Genomic DNA, 20,309 nt, shown 5'->3' on the forward strand with positions numbered 1-20,309 from the left:
ATGGCGATGAGTTAATGTCTCCTGGGACCTCAGGTCAGAAGCACAGCTTCAAACAGTGAGAACACGTTATTCTCAGAGAGAAAATGCTTTAAACCAGCACTCTAAGATGGATTAAATCAATTTAAATAAATTTCCAGCATGAAGCCAGCTGAGCGGTGCACAGTTTTAGGTGCAAACTGTCAACAGTTACCTAAAGTTCAGCGCGTTATTTCCGTGATGGTAGATAAGAAGTGGGCGTGGCCACAGTGACATGCAGCCAAGCTGTGATGTGCAGGTGAGCTGCGGGGGGGTGAAGGAACAGCAAGGAATGGCCTGAAGGCTTGTTTGGCCTGTCGGGGGCAGGTGGAGTTCCTCTGATCCTCTCTTTTAACCTTCTTCTCTTTCTCTTTTGGCTTCTTTGGCTGTAAAAATAAGATTTACACAGAAAATATTCCCTCAGCCCTGAAGTGTGACTTTAAAAAGCTTCTTGTTGAAAGCTTCAGGCTGGAGGCTGCTGATTGGTTCAGAGCAGCAGCAGGACGCCACCCGGACGTGGAGACAGTGTTCGGTAAATGTTTGCCCTCTGATTAACCTCAGTTGGAGCCTGTCTCTGCCAGGTTTGTCTCCTCAGATATGAAGACCTCAGGGAGTCTTTGGGCTTGTTTTCCAGCTCTCTCACAGGTTGACCTGTGAACTGATGCAGCTCCTAAAGTGCTGCTGCACACTTTGTTCTGCATGGCAGCTGTAAATGAAACAGTCCAGCTGTTATCTCTGTGTCTGGGTGAAAGATTATCTTATCGTGCACATATGAGCGTGACCTTATCGAGTAACTCTCTGAGCCGGCATCTGATGAGAACACCTCCATGTCCTGGGACGAATGCCCCGGCTGTGCAGATGCTGACTGGAACAGGGAGACTTCAGAGACCTCTCCAGAGCTGATATTGATTGGATGTGCAGCTCCATGAGAGGCTGCAGCTCGCTGAGAGGCTGCAGCTCGCTGAGAGGCAGCAGCTCCATGAGAGGCAGCAGCTCCATGAGAGGCTGCGGCTCCATGAGAGGCTGCGGCTCCATGAGAGGCTGCGGCTCCATGAGAGGCTGCGGCTCCATGAGAGGCTGCAGCTCCATGAGAGGCTGCAGCTCCATGAGAGGCTGCAGCTCCATGAGAGGCTGCAGCTCCATGAGAGGCTGCGGCTCCATGAGAGGCTGCGGCTCCATGAGAGGCTGCAGCTCCATGAGAGGCTGCAGCTCCATGAGAGGCTGCGGCTCCATGAGAGGCAGCGGCTCCATGAGAGGCTGCGGCTCCATGAGAGGCTGCAGCTCCATGAGAGGCTGCGGCTCCATGAGAGGCTGCGGCTCCATGAGAGGCTGCGGCTCCATGAGAGGCTGCGGCTCCATGAGAGGCTGCGGCTCCATGAGAGGCTGCAGCTCCATGAGAGGCTGCAGCTCCATGAGAGGCTGCAGCTCCATGAGAGGCTGCGGCTCCATGAGAGGCTGCAGCTCCATGAGAGGCAGCGGCTCCATGAGAGGCTGCGGCTCCATGAGAGGCTGCGGCTCCATGAGAGGCTGCAGCTCCATGAGAGGCTGCAGCTCCATGAGAGGCAGCGGCTCCATGAGAGGCTGCGGCTCCATGAGAGGCTGCGGCTCCATGAGAGGCTGCAGCTCCATGAGAGGCAGCAGCTCCATGAGAGGCTGCAGCTCCATGAGAGGCTGCGGCTCCATGAGAGGCTGCGGCTCCATGAGAGGCTGCGGCTCCATGAGAGGCTGCGGCTCCATGAGAGGCTGCAGCTCCATGAGAGGCTGCAGCTCCATGAGAGGCTGCAGCTCCATGAGAGGCTGCAGCTCCATGAGAGGCTGCAGCTCCATGAGAGGCAGCGGCTCCATGAGAGGCTGCGGCTCCATGAGAGGCTGCAGCTCCATGAGAGGCTGCAGCTCCATGAGAGGCAGCAGCTCCATGAGAGGCTGCAGCTCGCTGAGAGGCAGCGGCTCCATGAGAGGCTGCAGCTCCATGAGAGGCTGCAGCTCCATGAGAGGCTGCAGCTCCATGAGAGGCTGCAGCTCCATGAGAGGCTGCAGCTCCATGAGAGGCTGCAGCTCCATGAGAGGCTGCAGCTCCATGAGAGGCAGCGGCTCCATGAGAGGCTGCGGCTCCATGAGAGGCTGCGGCTCCATGAGAGGCTGCAGCTCCATGAGAGGCTGCAGCTCCATGAGAGGCAGCAGCTCCATGAGAGGCTGCAGCTCGCTGAGAGGCAGCGGCTCCATGAGAGGCTGCGGCTCCATGAGAGGCTGCGGCTCCATGAGAGGCTGCAGCTCCATGAGAGGCAGCGGCTCCATGAGAGGCAGCAGCTCCATGAGAGGCTGCAGCTCGCTGAGAGGCAGCGGCTCCATGAGAGGCTGCAGCTCCATGAGAGGCAGCGGCTCCATGAGAGGCTGCGGCTCCATGAGAGGCTGCAGCTCCATGAGAGGCAGCAGCTCCATGAGAGGCTGCAGCTCGCTGAGAGGCAGCGGCTCCATGAGAGGCTGCGGCTCCATGAGAGGCTGCGGCTCCATGAGAGGCTGCAGCTCCATGAGAGGCTGCAGCTCGCTGAGAGGCTGCAGCTCCATGAGAGGCAGCAGCTCCATGAGAGGCTGCAGCTCGCTGAGAGGCTGCGGCTCGCTGAGAGGCTGCAGCTCCATGAGAGGCTGCAGCTCGCTGAGAGGCTGCAGCTCCATGAGAGGCAGCAGCTCCATGAGAGGCTGCAGCTCCATGAGAGGCTGCAGCTCCATGAGAGGCTGCAGCTCCATGAGAGGCAGCAGCTCCATGAGAGGCTGCAGCTCCATGAGAGGCTGCAGCTCGCTGAGAGGCTGCAGCTCCATGAGAGGCTGCAGCTCCATGAGAGGCTGCAGCTCCATGAGAGGCTGCAGCTCCATGAGAGGCTGCAGCTCCATGAGAGGCTGCAGCTCGCTGAGAGGCTGCAGCTCCATGAGAGGCTGCGGCTCCATGAGAGGCTGCAGCTCCATGAGAGGCTGCGGCTCCATGAGAGGCTGCAGCTCGCTGAGAGGCTGCAGCTCGCTGAGAGGCTGCAGCTCCATGAGAGGCTGCAGCTCCATGAGAGGCTGCAGCTCCATGAGAGGCTGCAGCTCCATGAGAGGCTGCAGCTCCATGAGAGGCTGCAGCTCCATGAGAGGCTGCAGCTCGCTGAGAGGCTGCAGCTCCATGAGAGGCTGCGGCTCCATGAGAGGCTGCAGCTCCATGAGAGGCTGCAGCTCCATGAGAGGCTGCAGCTCCATGAGAGGCTGCAGCTCCATGAGAGGCTGCAGCTCCATGAGAGGCTGCAGCTCGCTGAGAGGCTGCAGCTCCATGAGAGGCTGCGGCTCCATGAGAGGCTGCGGCTCGCTGAGAGGCTGCAGCTCCATGAGAGGCAGCAGCTCGCTGAGAGGCTGCAGCTCCATGAGAGGCTGCAGCTCCATGAGAGGCTGCAGCTCCATGAGAGGCTGCAGCTCGCTGAGAGGCTGCGGCTCGCTGAGAGGCTGCAGCTCCATGAGAGGCTGCAGCTCCATGAGAGGCAGCGGCTCCATGAGAGGCTGCAGCTCCATGAGAGGCTGCAGCTCCATGAGAGGCAGCAGCTCGCTGAGAGGCTGCAGCTCCATGAGAGGCTGCAGCTCGCTGAGAGGCTGCAGCTCCATGAGAGGCAGCAGCTCCATGAGAGGCAGCAGCTCCATGAGAGGCTGCAGCTCGCTGAGAGGCTGCAGCTCCATGAGAGGCTGCAGCTCCATGAGAGGCTGCAGCTCGCTGAGAGGCTGCGGCTCCATGAGAGGCTGCAGCTCCATGAGAGGCTGCAGCTCCATGAGAGGCTGCAGCTCGCTGAGAGGTGGTGCAGGTGGTGCAGCAGGCGGAGAGCCGGACCGAAGAGGCGGAGGAATGTTCGATTTTATCTGAACCTTCTCTGCCCTTCATGTTTGAAAGCTGGCTGCTGAATATAACTGAGGCTGAGCTCCGCTGAGGGCTGGTTTCTGAGGGTCTGCACTCAAACAGCTGCTGGGACTCCTTTCAGTTTCCTTTATCAAGAAGATGTTTGTTGGCTTGTGTTTCTGCTCCTCTGCTCAGTTTCGTGGATATTTGACTCTGCTTTCAGGGAGTTAAGCTGAAATGAGCTTCAGTTTATTGCAGAAACTCTTCCTGAAACTCAGCAGCACAAAGTTAAGAGAAGGTTTGAACGAGCTGAAGGCAGATGAACCAGTTAAGAGTCAGGATAGGAAGAAAAGAAGAAGGAGGTGCAGAAATAACTGACATTCCTTCATCGTGTGATCTGGGGAGGGCCGGGGGAGGGATTCACAGGTAGAGAGGGGGAGGAGTGGATGTGCTCGGAGCTCAGAGAGGAAGGTTTGTGTCTGCTGAGCGATCAGAGGCACGGCAGCAAGAAGAGCAGAAACAGCTGTTCAGTCATGGGCTCCACGGAGAGCAAAGCCCCCCCAAAGTCCAGCAGGACCCCCCACCCCCGCTGCAAGAAGAAACGCCAGGTGCGTGTTTCCTCTGCTTTCTCCTCACGCCTCGCTTTAAGCTTTAAGGAAGGACTTTTACAGCCACATTTTCCCCCTTTTCATGACTTTCTCTGCAGCCTCTGAGCTGGTGTGTAGAAACTCTTCCTCAGCCATCTGTTGACATGTTTTCTGCAACAGTTTCGGCTCTTTTCTGTGAGATCGGTGCCTTTCCCCCCCGTCCTCCCACTCTTTAGCCTTTACTCTTTAGCCTTTACTCATTACTCTTTACTCTTTAGCCTTTACTCTTTACTCTTTAGCCTTTACTCATTACTCTTTACTCTTTAGCCTTTACTCTTTAGCCTTTACTCTTTAGCCTTTACTCATTACTCTTTACTCTTTAGCCTTTACTCTTTACTCTTTAGCCTTTACTCTTTAGCCTTTACTCATTACTCATTACTCTTTAGCCTTTACTCTTTACTCTTTAGCCTTTACTCTTTAGCCTTTACTCATTACTCTTTACTCTTTACTCTTTAGCCTTTACTCTTTACTCTTTAGCCTTTACTCTTTACTCTTTAGCCTTTACTCTTTACTCTTTAGCCTTTACTCTTTACTCTTTAGCCTTTACTCTTTACTCTTTAGCCTTTACTCATTACTCTTTAGCCTTTACTCTTTACTCTTTAGCCTTTACTCTTTACTCTTTAGCCTTTACTCTTTAGCCTTTACTCATTACTCTTTAGCCTTTACTCATTACTCTTTAGCCTTTACTCATTACTCTTTAGCCTTTACTCTTTAGCCTTTACTCTTTAGCCTTTACTCATTACTCTTTACTCTTTACTCTTTAGCCTTTACTCATTACTCTTTAGCCTTTACTCTTTACTCTTTAGCCTTTACTCATTACTCTTTAGCCTTTACTCATTACTCTTTAGCCTTTACTCTTTACTCTTTAGCCTTTACTCTTTACTCTTTAGCCTTTACTCTTTACTCTTTAGCCTTTACTCTTTACTCTTTAGCCTTTACTCATTACTCTTTAGCCTTTACTCATTACTCTTTAGCCTTTACTCATTACTCTTTAGCCTTTACTCTTTACTCTTTAGCCTTTACTCTTTAGCCTTTACTCATTACTCTTTACTCTTTACTCTTTAGCCTTTACTCATTACTCTTTAGCCTTTACTCTTTACTCTTTAGCCTTTACTCATTACTCTTTAGCCTTTACTCATTACTCTTTAGCCTTTACTCTTTACTCTTTCTTCTTTACTCTTTAGCCTTTACTCTTTAGCCTTTACTCTTTAGCCTTTACTCTTTACTCTTTAGCCTTTACTCATTACTCTTTACTCTTTAGCCTTTACTCTTTAGCCTTTAGTCTTTACTCTTTAGCCTTTACTCTTTACTCTTTAGCCTTTACTCATTACTCTTTAGCCTTTACTCATTACTCTTTAGCCTTTACTCTTTAGCCTTTACTCTTTACTCTTTAGCCTTTACTCTTTACTCTTTACTCTTTAGCCTTTACTCATTACTCTTTAGCCTTTACTCTTTACTCTTTAGCCTTTACTCTTTAGCCTTTACTCCTTCTTCTTTCCTCTTTCACCGGATCCGACAGCCGGACTTTGTGACTGCATGTCAGAGAGTAAGACGCCGTGTTTCACGCTGAATTCCACCACCTCTGCTGCTGTGTGGCGCTTTAAAAAGCTGACGTGCGCGCAGCCGTGCGCTTTGGAAAGCTGAAGTGAGTTAAATCCACGTGCATCAGCCTCACTCTGAGTGTTGGAAACAAACAGGCAGCACAGAGCCTGAAGCAGCTCCTGTTCCAGGTGATATTTCAGGTTTTCTCTGGTGGTTTTGTGCTGGACGTCCCAGCTGATGCTGTGAGGGGAACAAGAAGCTAACAGGACTTAATGCTTCGGATAAAATCTGTGAAGAAGAGAGACTTCATATGGCTTAAATGGTGTCTTAAGTGTGTTTCTCTGCCTCTGAAGGATAGAAAGTGACTCCAGGAAGTCTTTTAACTGGATAATAATTCGCCTGCAGCTGGAAGGAAGCTGGCTGGTGTTGTGTAAACACTCGGAGGCGTTAGGAGGGATTCAGGCAGTAAAGCCTCGCCTTGCTGCACACTCGCAGTATTTTAATGGGACTCACTTTAAACATGAAGTGCATTTAAAGGAGTATTCTGCACAGTGGAACCTGTTATCTTCTTCATGTCTCTGGTTCTTTTCAGGACACTTTAGGCCTTTAAGCAGCGACAGATTAATCTCCAAACTGAGACATGTGTCTCCTCCTTGAATGATAAGGGTTTTTTAACAGCTCCCAGTCTGGTTCTGGAGCTCGGCCAGTGGCCTCCTGCTGAGTGCAGACAGATTAAACCGATCGGTTTCACCTCTTTTAGATTAAAATGCTGCCTTTGATGCTGCCGGTCACATCCTGATGGGACTGATGAGTCCTGGGCTGGAATAAGGGACTCTTCTGGTCACTCTGACCCTCCTCAACAGTTCAGCTGACCTGTGGTGAACCGCAGGGCTCGGTCCTCGGCCCACTTCTGTTCTCTGCAGATAGCATCCAGATTCCAGCAGCCTTTAATCTCACAGCTTCTCTGTCTCACCTTTTAAAGCCGCCGTTACAGATGGTCTTTTTGCATCAGAGTTCCCTCTTTATGCTTAAACTCTTTAAAACCTTCAAACCCCTCCTTAAAACCTTTCTTTTCGTGTTCTTGTATTGAGCTCTTAAAGCAGTTCTGCCGCCTACACCTCAGCAGACTCTCATGTTTGGGTCTTACAGTGCTTAAGGTGCACAGAACCAGGTTCGTGGGTCAGAAGGTCGTGTTTCCTCATGTTTGGCATTAAAAACGCTGCACGAAACGAGCTTCGGCTGCCGTTCATCACACCTTGAAACGTGTTACTGCAGCGGCTTCACGTCGTTGTGTCCTCTTTGTACCGATGATTAAACCATAAAGATCATCAAACATAACCTCAGTTTAAAGGGTTTCAGCTCTGAAATCAGAGCTGCTGCTTCAGTAAAAAGGTTCACTGAGTGCTTCATGTTTGCGACTGATGGACTGAATCTGAGGAAACTAATTCTCTGTGAATTACGGCGTGAAGCTAAACTCGTTTGTTATCCTGTAACTTAAAGACTTAATGTTCAGACTTTCATCAACTGATCAAATCCAGCTGCAGACACTGAAAAATCAACAAGAGAATAAATGTTTCTCCGTGTAAACAGGGACGAACGACTCCTTCCAGCGCAGCGAGCTGTTGTGTAATCCCAGAGTTTCTGATAAAACTGTGCTGGTCATAAGCTGCAGGAGGACAAAGTTCAGACAGATGTGGTCTAAGCTCTTCTTCTCTCTGCAGCGGGAGGAAGCCCTGAAGCAGAAGAGGGAGCTGTCGCTGGACCTGTGCAAGCTGCGGGACGATCTGGGTAAGAGCGTCATGCACATTCCTTCCTTCTATTTGCATGCGACACACACAGAGGAAGCTTATCGGGCCTCAACGGCCTTTCAGAACACAGCGGTGTTTGAGTTGTGCTGTTGGTGCAGCTGCTGTTCAGGAGGAGCTCCACACAGGCCTGCAAACACATGTCAGCTGTGTGAGGAGCGCTCTTTAGCATCCGTGTGCCGTTGGATTAAACTTCAGCAGACGCTTTCCCCGAAGAAAACGTTCTAATGACTCACATCGGTTCATTTAGCCTCCAGTGACAGAAGCTCTGATCAGAGATTTCAGCTGGATTCAGTTTCAGGTGTCAAAGCACAGCAAACGCCGTCATCTGAAGGCACTGCGAAGATTTAATAAGGCAGCGAGGAGAGAAAAAACTCCCTTTTAACAGGAAGAAACCTCCATCAGAACCAGAACCAGGAAGGGTCCATCTGCCTGGACCAGCTGGGGCTGAGAGGACAGGAAAGAGGGGACAACAAGCAGCGTAACACCAGGCCAGAGACACCTGCTGAGAGAGAGAAACACAAGTTAATGACAGCAATGATGTCATCTGTACATGGAGGGAGGAGAGGTGCATCATGGGAGCTCCCCCAGCAGGCTGGGCCTATAGCAGCAGAACTATGGGATGTTTCAGGCTCACCTGAGCCATCCCTAACTATAAGCTTTATCAGAAAGGAAAGTTTCAGCCTGATCTTAAAGGTAGAGAGGGTGTCTGCTTCCTGAAGCCAAACTGGCAGCTGGTTCCACAGAGAGGGGCCTGATAACTGAAGGCTCTGCCTCCCATTCTGCTTTTAGGGGCCTGATAACTGAAGGCTCTGCCTCCCATTCTGCTTTTAGGGGCCTGATAACTGAAGGCTCTGCCTCCCATTCTGCTTTTAGGGGCCTGATAACTGAAGGCTCTGCCTCCCATTCTGCTTTTAGGGGCCTGATAACTGAAGGCTCTGCCTCCCATTCTGCTTTTAGGGGCCTGATAACTGAAGGCTCTGCCTCCCATTCTGCTTTTAGGGGCCTGATAACTGAAGGCTCTGCCTCCCGTTCTGCTTTTAGGGGCCTGATAACTGAAGGCTCTGCCTCCCATTCTGCTTTTAGGGGCCTGATAACTGAAGGCTCTGCCTCCCATTCTGCTTTTAGGGGCCTGATAACTGAAGGCTCTGCCTCCCATTCTGCTTTTAGGGGCCTGATAACTGAAGGCTCTGCCTCCCATTCTGCTTTTAGGGGCCTGATAACTGAAGGCTCTGCCTCCCATTCTGCTTTTAGGGGCCTGATAACTGAAGGCTCTGCCTCCCATTCTGCTTTTAGGGGCCTGATAACTGAAGGCTCTGCCTCCCATTCTGCTTTTAGGGGCCTGATAACTGAAGGCTCTGCCTCCCATTCTGCTTTTAGAAACTCTGGGAACCACAAGGAAACCTGCAGCCTGAGAGCAAAGTGCTCTGTTGGGGAAATATCCAACTGTGAGATCTTTAAGATGTGATGGAGCTCGGTCATTAAGAGCTTTATATGTGAGGAGAAGACATCCAGGACACGAGATGCAGGCTGGGGACGAGTAGCATCTGAAAGGCTTGCGTTAGGACCACTGGAGCGGAGTAAAGATGAATGTTTACAGGGTGAATTTAACAGCGTGGGGACAGAAGAACGCAGCGTCAGCAGCTCAGCCGACCTGAAACGGAGGCGGACTTGATGCAACACATCTGCGTTTCGATGTGGAACTGGAGCAGATCAGAGGGCCTCCTGCTCCCAGAGGGATGAATAAAGCTGTAAAGTGATTAGTTTGCGTGTTCGGGGTGCGGCTCGGTGGCTCCGCGGCGTTTGGCAGGACGCCACATCTCTGGGGCACGAGTTTCACCTCCATGGCTGAAAACAAGCAAGACGCTTTCAGAGCAGAGCTTCAAACCCATTTGTGCTCCAGTGTCCCTCTCAGATGGGAGTGTTCAGCGTGTGAAAGCAGCACAAACACATAAAACTGTGAAAAACCTCGGCCTGAGCTCCTCCTCTTCCCACTTTCCCTCCATCCGTCACCTCCAGCTGCCGCCGACCTTTACTGCCGCCGACCTTTGGCTCGGCTGCTCGCACACAGAGCCCAGGAATGTCAGCCATGTATGGACGCTTCTGTCACGCACGTGCACGCACCCACGTGCACGTGCACATGCACGGCTGTCTGTTCGTACGAGTCAGACTGAGCTGAGCTGGACCGACCTGTTTGTTTGCTGCTTTAACAGTTTTCTGGTTTCACAGAGTAAAGTTGCTGCAGCTTCTTCTTCTTCTTCTTCTTCTACGCTCAGATTTATTGCAGAAACATGCACAAAGAATCCTTTAATTGAGCTTCTTTGGTCTGTTTTTCTCCCATTTCATGGGTTTCTTTGTGTACTTTTAATCTCTCCCTGGTTGTTGTCGTATTCCAGCTGTTTTGAGCTCATTCTTCTTCCCTTTTTTAACTCTGCCTTCAACGATCTGAACCTGTTCGCTGAAGCTTCAGATGTCGCTGAAGCTTCAGATGAGACGGATGAAACCCGCTCTGCTGTGGAAAGAACCGGATCAGAAGCAGAATAAAACGAGTCTGCAGCCAACAGCTTTGCCCTCAGGTGTTGTCAGCAGCATGACGTCACCGTCTGCACCTGCTGCTCACACTTCCTGTCTGTGATAGAGAAGTGTTCATCAGCTGCTGTTGCCGTGGTGTCTCCATCGCCACGGCGACAGGCGCACACAGAGCTCCATTCAGGGGAAACAGCAACTGTCCCGGCTGCAGCCGGCTGTTACTCCCACAGTATTGACACTGGCAGAGGCCTTGTGTAAATGTTGTGTGAGAGCCGGTCCAGGTGCTCCGCTGGATCTTTTCCTAAATGTTTCAGATCAGAAGCAGACCTGCAGTGAACCAAAGTGCTGTGTGGTAACGGGTGGAGGCGGGGGGAGGCGGGCGTGTGCTTGCAGCTCCGACAGGAATGAGTTGTGCTGCATACCTCTGAGCTGACTGGCAGATGTTTCGGGGTCGATCTGCAGCAGGACTCATTCAACTGGAATGTGTTTGACTGAAAACGTGCTCCTGGTTCCCTGTTCAGACCGATGCCGGCGGCCTCTCGCTCCAGAAGATGGCGACCAGTTCATTAACGGTTTCTCTGTCCCTCTTCTTCTGGTGTTTCTCGTCCAGTTGTGTCGTCGCAATGCTGCGAGCGTCTGCAGAGGGAGAAGGAGGAGGCCCGAGTCAGCCTGGAGGAGGCCCTGAGGAGGCTGGAGGAGCAGCACCGGGAGGAGCTGGTGCAGCTGGAGGACAGGTGAGGCGCCCGCTCTGCTGTGCACGGGACGCTGTGCACGGGACGCTGTGCACGGGACGCTCTGAGCTGATCCCTCTCTGGGTTTCAGGTTGAGGAACTTTTACCAAACAGAGTGGGACAAAGTCCACCAGGTGTACCAGGAGGAGGCTGACAAGTGTCGCGTGTTGATGGAGCAGCAGGTCGGCCCCCCCCCACACACACATGCACACGTGCACACACACGCACACGTGCACACACACGTGCACAGTCAACAAGCAGGTGCATGCTCGTCTGTAAAAGGTTCCTCAGCGTGCGTCGCTCCCATTAAACAGCTTTTACGAGCAGATAATTACACCCCAGAGCGACGGTTACAAAGTGAACTTCCTCACGAAACATGACGTCTGATTAAAGGCGTGACGCACCGAGAGCTCCGATTGGCTGCTTTCCAGCTCCCCTGACCTCTGAGCCTGATTGGCTGCTTTCCAGCTCCCCTGACCTCTGAGCTCTGATTGGCTGCTTTCCAGCTCCCCTGACCTCTGAGCTCTGATTGGCTGCTTTCCAGCTCCCCTGACCTCTGAGCCTGATTGGGTCAGAGGTCAAACTGAGCATGAATCCACCTGTGGCTGTTATTCTGAGCACAGCTCAGTGTCTGAATGCTTAGAGCGGAGCTGCGACTGTTTCTGCTCCTCAGAGGCGTTTTGATTCACCTCCACCTGTCTGCAGCCAATAAGACCCTAATAAGACCCGAGAGATGATGTGAGACGGCTGCTGATCTTTAGGGCTTTCGGCTACACTAATCTCACGATACGATACAATACGAGGTGTTCAGCCAACGATTTAATACGATTTAATACACATCATTTTCTGAAAGGTTTTAAAGGGACGGTGTGATTTGACACTGATTGGACCGGTGGTCCGACCTTTGACCCGGAACAACACCGCCAGACAAACGGAAACAAACAGACGTGTCTTCAGACTCATGTTTATGTGGTGAATATTACATCATCAACCTGCTTGTTTTACTTGTTAAATACCATAAACACAAATCCAAATTCTCTAATTACAAATCATCTTTTTTCATTTTTGAGAAGGAGCTCAAACAATAAATTACAACAATCCTAGATTCTATAAACAGAAAAGCCATCAAAACCACTGATCTATGCACTTTATATAACAGTTTTATCAACTAATTTATCACAGTTTTGTACAATGTTGTACAATGTTAATGTTCTGTGTTTCCACTAATTGTAACGTCTGACTTTTCAATAAAGTTTGACGGGAGATTGGACTGAAGACAAGTTTCGGTCCAATCTGTTGGTTTCCTTAGCTCGGATATTATTTTTGAATTGGCTCCATATGAATTAATTGGATTATGATTACAATGAATTGGATTCCAATTGGCTTAAATTGGACTTTATTACTTAAGTGCCTTGAGATGACAATTGTTGTAATCTGGCGCTTTATAAATAAAACTGAATTTGCTTAAAAAATTTTAAAAAAAAAAAAAAAATCTATACTTTATCGAGAAACAAAATATCGATAAAATCGCTCAGCCCGAACTTTCAGAGATTTATTGTGCGAAGTCACTTCCTGGAGCAGGAAAGGAGAAGTTAAAGGAATAAATGAACCCTGAACTTCTCCAGTAACAGTTTAAACATAAGAAAGAGGCCATTTTCTTCTGGTTCTGTTCTCATTCAGGAAGATTATTAAAAACACGCTTCTGACGCTCATGAATAAATGTTTGGACACGAGCTCCTCTATAACTCCACTGCACACAGTCGGTGGTTTGATTAGAAAATGTTTGAACCTCGAGGGTTAAATCTGAACTCATTACAGACAGAAAAATGCAGTTTTCCATCTCTGAATGACCTCGTAATGACCTGTGTGGACGGCAGGCGCTTTTCTGGATAACACGAAGATGAAAGCGAGTTTCAGTTCAGGAGGTTTCAGGAATATTAAAGCACACGCAGGCATCGTTTTTATCATTTCATTCCTCGCTTCGTGGTGGTCTGAGAAGCTAAAAAAGCCTTTTCTTTATCGACTGGCTCCGATGGAAAAGTCTTAAAAGCTTCAGTTCGTCTGGGTTTAATCTGACTTTGTAAAAATGAATCCAGGAGACTCTGAGAGGTGCTAAAGTCTGAAGAATGATCCGTGATTTAACAGCGACGTCAGTCCAAAGCGGTCCCTGGAGCCGCCCGCTTGTGATTGGCTCAGCCAGGTCACATGTTAACAGCAGCCTCTGGTCCTTCAGGTGGAGGAACTGAGGATCCGGCAGGAGGCGGAGAGGAAGAAGCAGGAAGCCAGTCACAGCCAGAAGATGGAGTCTCTGAAACAGCAGTACGAGACCTCCATAGAAGGTGTGTGTGCATGTGAGCGTGCATGTGAGCGTGCACGGCTGAATGTCTGAGCTTGGTCGTGCGTTCCTGACCGCTGATGCTTGTTGTTTCAGAGCTGAAGAGGATCCAGAACACGGAGCTGGAGGATCTGCAGAAAACGCTGAAAGAGACGGAAACTTCTCTCTCTGTAAGGTTCACTTTCACCACTTCAGGTGTTCTGACCCGTTTGTCTCAGGGGAAAGTTCTGTAAAAGTCCGGATTCTGCTGGTAACTGATGTCAGACTGAGCTGATCATGTCCGTCCTGCAGGAGAAGATATCCGAGCTGTCAGCCGAGAAGGAGGACCTGAGCGAGAAGCTGCGAGCTGAGGAGGAGAGGAGGCGGCGGATCCTCAGCGACAAGAATCTGGTAAACGGGGCAGTTTCTGTACAAGATGAATTCCTCCCAGCAGAAACATCTCTGGAAGGCAGAGGGTCTCTGCGGGGCTCTGCTGCCCCCTGCTGGTCTGGAAGCGTCACACATAAACGAGCCTTTTTTCCGGTTGTTTCTGCAGAAGGACTCCCACACCGTGTACCTGGAGCAGGAGCTGGAGAGCCTGAAGGTGGTGCTGGAGATCAAGAACAACCAGCTGCACCAGAAGGAGAAGAAGCTCATGGAGATGGACAAACTGGTTGGTTCTCCACCTTCCTCGTGCCTTTTTAACCGTGTGTCTGGAGGCTTTGAGTGTTGATCTGTGCGACCGCTCGCTGCAGGTGGAGACCAACGTGAAGCTGGAGGAGTGTCTGACGAAGGTCCAGCAGGAGAATGAGGACTACAGGGCGAGGATGGACAAACACGCTGCTCTGTCCAAGTACGTATCCCACCTCCATCCCAGCTGCCTCCAGCTGCCTCCATCCCAGCTGCCTCCAGCTGCCTCCACCCCAGGCTGCCTCTGCTCTCTGCAGCCTGGTCCCATGAGCATCTTTTTCTCACCTCTCTGCTTTAATATTAATTTTATTTTTTAACTTCTTTCTAAACTAATTTATTCAGCCGTTTGTATTTATTTGAGATTATCTGTTCAGGCACTTTGAAACTCAGAAGAAAAGCTCAGTTTTAACATGAAGACAGACGACATTAGAGGTGAAGGTTAAAGGGGAACTCCGGTGTTTTTAAACCTTATTTCTGGCATGAAATACGTTCATCTACTCACTGAGAACAGTTTGGTGAAAGTCGGCGTCCTTCGGAAGATATTTAGATAACTGGAGATCCATATAACGGAGTGAACGGGGCTTAGAGGATGCAGCCTCTAAATAAGGCATTATCTGTCTTTATTTCACCAATACTTTAAGAAGAATGAATGAATGAACGTGTGCTATAGCTCTGTTAGCTCATAGCTGCTGTTATGTGGCTACTTGCGGCTATAGGAGAGCTAACGGAGGGATTTCTACACAGGCACTCTACTGGGACCACTTCATCCACACGCCCCCCTGCAGCACAGCTTATTCACTCCGTGCTCTGTGACAGTCGGCTAACTTCACACAGAGTTTGCTGCTGATAGTTTTGTGCAACATGGCAGGATATTTATCAGATTTTGACCACGTGAACGACGACTTTGAGTAAGATGGACGTTCTTACCGGAGTTTATTCACTCCGGTAAGAACGTCCATCTTAATCCCTCCGTTAGCTCTCCTATAGCTGCAAGTAGCCACATAACAGCAGCTATGAGCTAACAGCAGCTCTGAGCTAACAGCAGCTAGGAGCTAACAGCAGCTAGGGGCTAACAGCAGCTAGGGGCTAACAGCAGCTAGGAGCTAACAGCAGCTAGGGGCTAACAGCAGCTAGGGGCTAACAGCAGCTAGGAGCTAACAGCAGCTAGGGGCTAACAGCAGCTAGGGGCTAACAGCAGCTATGAGCTAACAGCAGCTATGAGCTAACAGCAGCTCTGAGCTAACAGCAGCTAGGAGCTAACAGCAGCTAGGGGCTAACAGCAGCTAGGAGCTAACAGCAGCTATGAGCTAACAGAGCTATAGCACACATTCATTCATTCTTCTCCGTCAGCAGTAATGAGGGCGCTGCTCCGGTCCGTTTGGTGAAGCTGAGCCTGAAGGAGAAGCTTTCAGGTTCCTGCTCCATCTTTGTTCCAACCCTCACCTGAGCTCACAGATCTGGGTTCTGACCCAAAGAAGGAGGTCGTGGTTTCCTTCAGAGGGGGGCGGGGCTCAGCCTCAGGGATCGGGGCGGAGCTCCACCTTTAATCTCTTAATTATCGGATTCATTAACAGTAAATGTACTGAACAGCCTGTGGAGCTGCAGAGATTCTTTAATTCTTCATCTTTTCTCTTTGAAAGTTAGAGCATGAAAAGTTATTTCTGTCCTCTTGGGTTTTCTTTACTTTCTGTCGTCTGTGTTTGTTTTTTTTGTCACTCTTTTGGTTTCTATTGATAAAGTTTATCAGAATCCTTTCAGGCTTTGTCTCCATCAGACGGATCATCGGCTGCATGATTTATCTCCCTCCGGCCTTCAGGATTCAGCCGTTTGCTGTGACCTGGACACAGAAAGAAGAGTTTTTATGCATCAGATGCATGCGTCTGACGGCTCTCTGTCTCCCCCTGCAGGCAGCTGTCCAGCGAGCAGGCCATCCTCCAGCAGACGCTGCAGAAGGAGTCCAAGGTCAACAAGCGCCTGTCCATGGAGAACGAGGAGCTGCTGTGGAAGCTGCACAACGGCGACCTGCTGGCCAGCCCCCGCCGCCTCTCTCCCACCTCGCCCTTCAGCTCGCCGCGGAACTCCGCCTCCTTCCCCACAGCTGCGCCGTTATCGCCCAGATAAGGAGCCTGGGAGCGGGAAGCAGCTCCAGATACGGACTCCTCAGTCACAGCAGAGAGGACCTCGTGCGCTTTGAGTCGGGCGCCGCAGTGGCGCCGGTGCACTGAAAGCGGAGCGTGGGACTGGCCTCGCTCTCAGTCTCCCAAGCCTCACCTGAAGGAGCAGCAGGCGCAGCTCAGGGTCTGAGCCCCCCCGGCCCGTGCTGACGGGCTCCTGAGGGGGTTTGCACAGGTTTCCCTTCCTTCTTCTCCCAAAGAGCGAAGCTCGATCGCTGCTCTGTCCTTGGAACAAACACTTGAACTGTTGACCTTTGAACCGCTGGATGTGTGTTCCTCACAACTTCTACCTTAACCTGCTCTGTGGAATGTACTCTTGGATGGAAACGCTGGTCGGACCAGATCGGACTCGCAGTCCGGGACAAATATGCAGTTTATTTCCTGTCCCCAAACAGACAATCTGAGTCATCTCCCCGCTGACCTGTTTCCCCCAAATAAAAGTGTGTGCTGAACCTCCCCCACACGCCTCGGTGTAGCTCCCGTTTTATTTTGGGCACAGAATAAAATCCATACGACATCAGAGGAAGCAACGCTGTTTTATTGGCGCTTTCAGACGGACGCCGGGCGCGTCCCGAGCCGCTTCGTGTTGCCGACCTACTGACCACCAGGAGGACGGCCGTCGTCCTCCGGCGCCGGCCCCTGAGCTGTGAGGGACGGCAGGTGCTGGAGGTCGGAGGCTCGCAGCATCATCACCACGGACTTGATGGCGTACGACCAGCCGTGCCAAACGTACCACTCCACGCCGTCGTCGGCCGCGGCTTCCAACAGTCCGTTGTAGGGATGATCGTTCACGTTACCCGACTCGCACCTGCGGAGACGGAGGAAGTGAACGTGGTGCTCCGCGCTGAAAGCCACAAAGCGGGCGCCAAGCGGGCGCCAAGCGGGCGCCAAGCGAGCGCCAAGCGAGCGCCAAGCGGGCGCCAAGCGAGCGCCAAGCGAGCGCCAAGCGGGCGCCAAGCGGGCGCCAAGCGAGCGCCAAGCGAGCGCCAAGCGGGCGCCAAGCGAGCGCCAAGCGAGCGCCAAGCGGGCGCCAAGCGGGCGCCTTACCGGCAGAACCACCAGCCCGACCTGCTGTGCCTGAGGCAGCGGCCGTTGTCTCCGTCGGCATCGATGTAGTTGGGGTGGTCGTAGGTGCTGAATTTGACGCCGTCGGAGCACGGGCTCGTGGCGTTCATCTCACGGGCGTCGGCCAGCGCGTCCCCTGCGTCGCCGCTGTACGGTCCCACGTGGAGCTGGTACTGGTCCTGCAGCAGAGTCACCTTCAGTCGTCACTTTCAGCTCAAACTACGTTAATTACACATTTCTGTGAAACTTTCTGATGAAACGGTTTCTTCGAGCTGTGGATAAAACTCATTAAAATGCAATAAAACTCATTAAAATGCATCATTAAAACGTATTAAAACACATCAAAACTCACTAAAATACATCAAAACGCATTAAAACGCATTAAAGTGCATTAAAACTCATTAAAACGCATTAAAATACATCAAAACGCATTAAAACGCATGAAAACTCATTAAAGTGCATTAAAACTCATTAAAACGCATGAAAACTCATTAAAGTGCATTAAAATGCATCATTAAAACGTATTAAAACACATCAAAACTCACTAAAATACATCAAAACGCATTAAAACGCATGAAAACTCATTAAAGTGCATCAAAACTCATTAAAACGCATTAAAATACATCAAAACGCATTAAAACGCATGAAAACTCATTAAAGTGCATTAAAACTCATTAAAACGCATTAAAATGCATGAAAACTCATTAAAACGCATGAAAACTCATTAAAACGCATGAAAACTCATTAAAACTCATTAAAACGCATTAAAATGCATGAAAACTCATTAAAACGCATGAAAACTCATTAAAATGCATTAAAATGATAAAACTTCTCGTTCTGAGAGGAGAATCCACATCAAAAGGTGAGAAAACGAGACAAACCTCAGCTTTAAAAAAGGGGAAATGTGGAGGAAAAGATCTGCTGAGAGGTGGAAGTTAGAGACGGGACGCGACTATAACTTGGAAATGACTGCAGGGGAGGATAAAGTTCAGCAGAAAAACGTGTTTTATGTTTGGAGTTAAGCTGATTCAATAAAATCTGAAGCCGACTCGGTTTAATCGTGATGAACTTGTTCAGTTCAGAGCTGCTAATGTGGTGAAAAGACTAAACATTTACAAGATTTGGTCCAAAAGCAGTAAAATATTCAGATTGTATTAGGAGGAAATCCTTTTTTCCATCCGTGAGAGGCTGAGACTTTGGACCCGTCGTGTTTCACAGCTTAAGAATAAAAGAATTATAATAATAATAATAAAGATTTAATCGTGAGGCGATGAGCTGAAGATGTTCTGAATCTCTCGCTGTCATCACAGCGTGGGAAACACTCGGCTGATGACCTCGTGACTGTTTCCGTGGCAACGAGAGCCTCCACAGTCTAAATAAGAGCTGCTGTTATGGGATGGGAAGGTGGGGGGGGGGGTATGAGACCAAGAGCAGGGAGTCTGCGATCAGATTTATTGATTCAGATCAATCAAAGACCTCCTGAACGCCTCCCGAACGCCTGCTGAAGGCCTGCTGAACGCCTCCCGAACGCCTCCCGAACGCCTCCCGAACGCCTCTCCCGAACGCCTCTCCCGAACGCCTCCTGAACGCCTCCTGAACGCCTCCCGAACGCCTCCCGAACGCCTCCCGAACGCCTCCCGAACGCCTCCCGAACGCCTCCCGAACGCCTCCCGAACGCCTCCTGAAGGCCTCCTGAACGCCTCCTGAACGCCTCCCGAACGCCTGCTGAAGGCCTGCTGAACGCCTCCCGAACGCCTCCCGAACGCCTCATGAACGCCTCTCCCGAACGCCTCCTGAACGCCTCCCGAACGCCTCCCGAACGCCTCCCGAACGCCTCCTGAACGCCTCCTGAAGGCCTCCTGAACGCCTCCTGAACGCCTCCCGAACGCCTCCCGAACGCCTCCTGAACGCCTCTCCTGAACGCCTCCTGAACGCCTCCTGAAGTCCTGCTGAACGCCTCCTGAACGCCTCCTGAACGCCTGCTGAACGCCTCCTGAACGCCTGCTGAACGCCTCCTGAACGCCTCTCCTGAACGCCTGCTGAACGCCTCCTGAACGCCTCCTGAACGCCTCATGAACGCCTCTCCCGAACGCCTCCTGAACGCCTCCCGAACGCCTCCCGAACGCCTCCTGAACGCCTCTCCTGAACGCCTCCCGAACGCCTCCTGAACGCCTCCTGAACGCCTGCTGAACGCCTGCTGAACGCCTGCTGAACGCCTGCTGAACGCCTGCTGAACGCCTGCTGAACGCCTGCTGAACGCCTCCTGAACGCCTCCCGAACGCCTGCTGAAGGCCTGCTGAACGCCTCCCGAACGCCTCCCGAACGCCTCATGAACGCCTCTCCCGAACGCCTCCCGAACGCCTCCCGAACGCCTCCCGAACGCCTCCCGAACGCCTCCCGAACGCCTCCTGAAGGCCTCCTGAAGGCCTCCTGAACGCCTCCTGAACGCCTCCCGAACGCCTCCTGAACGCCTCCTGAAGTCCTGCTGAACGCCTCCTGAACGCCTGCTGAACGCCTCCTGAACGCCTGCTGAACGCCTCCTGAACGCCTCTCCTGAACGCCTGCTGAACGCCTCCTGAACGCCTCCTGAACGCCTCATGAACGCCTCCTGAACGCCTCTCCTGAACGCCTCCTGAACGCCTCTCCTGAACGCCTCCTGAACGCCTCCTGAAGTCCTGCTGAACGCCTCCTGAACGCCTCCTGAACGCCTCCTGAACGCCTCCTGAACGCCTGCTGAACGCCTCCTGAACGCCTCTCCTGAACGCCTGCTGAACGCCTCCTGAACGCCTCATGAACGCCTCATGAACGCCTCTCCCGAACGCCTCATGAACGCCTCCCGAACGCCTCCCGAACGCCTCCTGAACGCCTCTCCTGAACGCCTCCTGAACGCCTCCTGAACGCCTCCTGAACGCCTGCTGAACGCCTGCTGAACGCCTGCTGAACG

The 20,309-nt window shown here is 51.5% G+C and overlaps 2 protein-coding genes across 7 annotated transcripts in view; one reads left to right on the forward strand and one right to left on the reverse strand.

Moving 5' to 3' along the window:
- The window catches only part of LOC140305282 (uncharacterized), a 74,941-nt gene extending 58,178 nt beyond the window's left edge, over window positions 1-16,763 (forward strand). For all 6 annotated transcript variants that reach the window (XM_072384057.1, XM_072384056.1, XM_072384054.1 and 3 more), the window contains 9 exons: window positions 7,779-7,845; window positions 11,002-11,125; window positions 11,214-11,304; window positions 13,356-13,461; window positions 13,554-13,627; window positions 13,749-13,847; window positions 13,993-14,109; window positions 14,192-14,289; window positions 16,034-16,763. In XM_072384057.1, the coding sequence (XP_072240158.1) occupies window positions 7,779-7,845; window positions 11,002-11,125; window positions 11,214-11,304; window positions 13,356-13,461; window positions 13,554-13,627; window positions 13,749-13,847; window positions 13,993-14,109; window positions 14,192-14,289; window positions 16,034-16,247 (990 nt within the window). In that variant the 3' untranslated portion in view covers window positions 16,248-16,763. The remainder of the gene's footprint in view (window positions 1-7,778; window positions 7,846-11,001; window positions 11,126-11,213; window positions 11,305-13,355; window positions 13,462-13,553; window positions 13,628-13,748; window positions 13,848-13,992; window positions 14,110-14,191; window positions 14,290-16,033) is intronic.
- Window positions 16,291-20,309, reverse strand: part of LOC140305177 (fibrinogen-like protein 1) — an 11,322-nt gene continuing 7,303 nt past the window's right edge. The window contains exons 6-9 of the mRNA XM_072383932.1: window positions 17,348-17,544; window positions 16,903-17,108; window positions 16,398-16,525; window positions 16,291-16,347 (exon numbers count right to left, since the gene is read on the reverse strand). Coding sequence (XP_072240033.1) covers window positions 16,291-16,347; window positions 16,398-16,525; window positions 16,903-17,108; window positions 17,348-17,544 — 588 coding nt within the window. The remainder of the gene's footprint in view (window positions 16,348-16,397; window positions 16,526-16,902; window positions 17,109-17,347; window positions 17,545-20,309) is intronic.

This window comes from Leuresthes tenuis, unplaced genomic scaffold (genome assembly GCF_036924035.1).
Source record: "Leuresthes tenuis unplaced genomic scaffold, fLeuTen1.0.hap1 SCAF_4, whole genome shotgun sequence".
In the NCBI taxonomy this organism is placed as follows: Eukaryota; Metazoa; Chordata; class Actinopteri; order Atheriniformes; family Atherinopsidae; genus Leuresthes; species Leuresthes tenuis.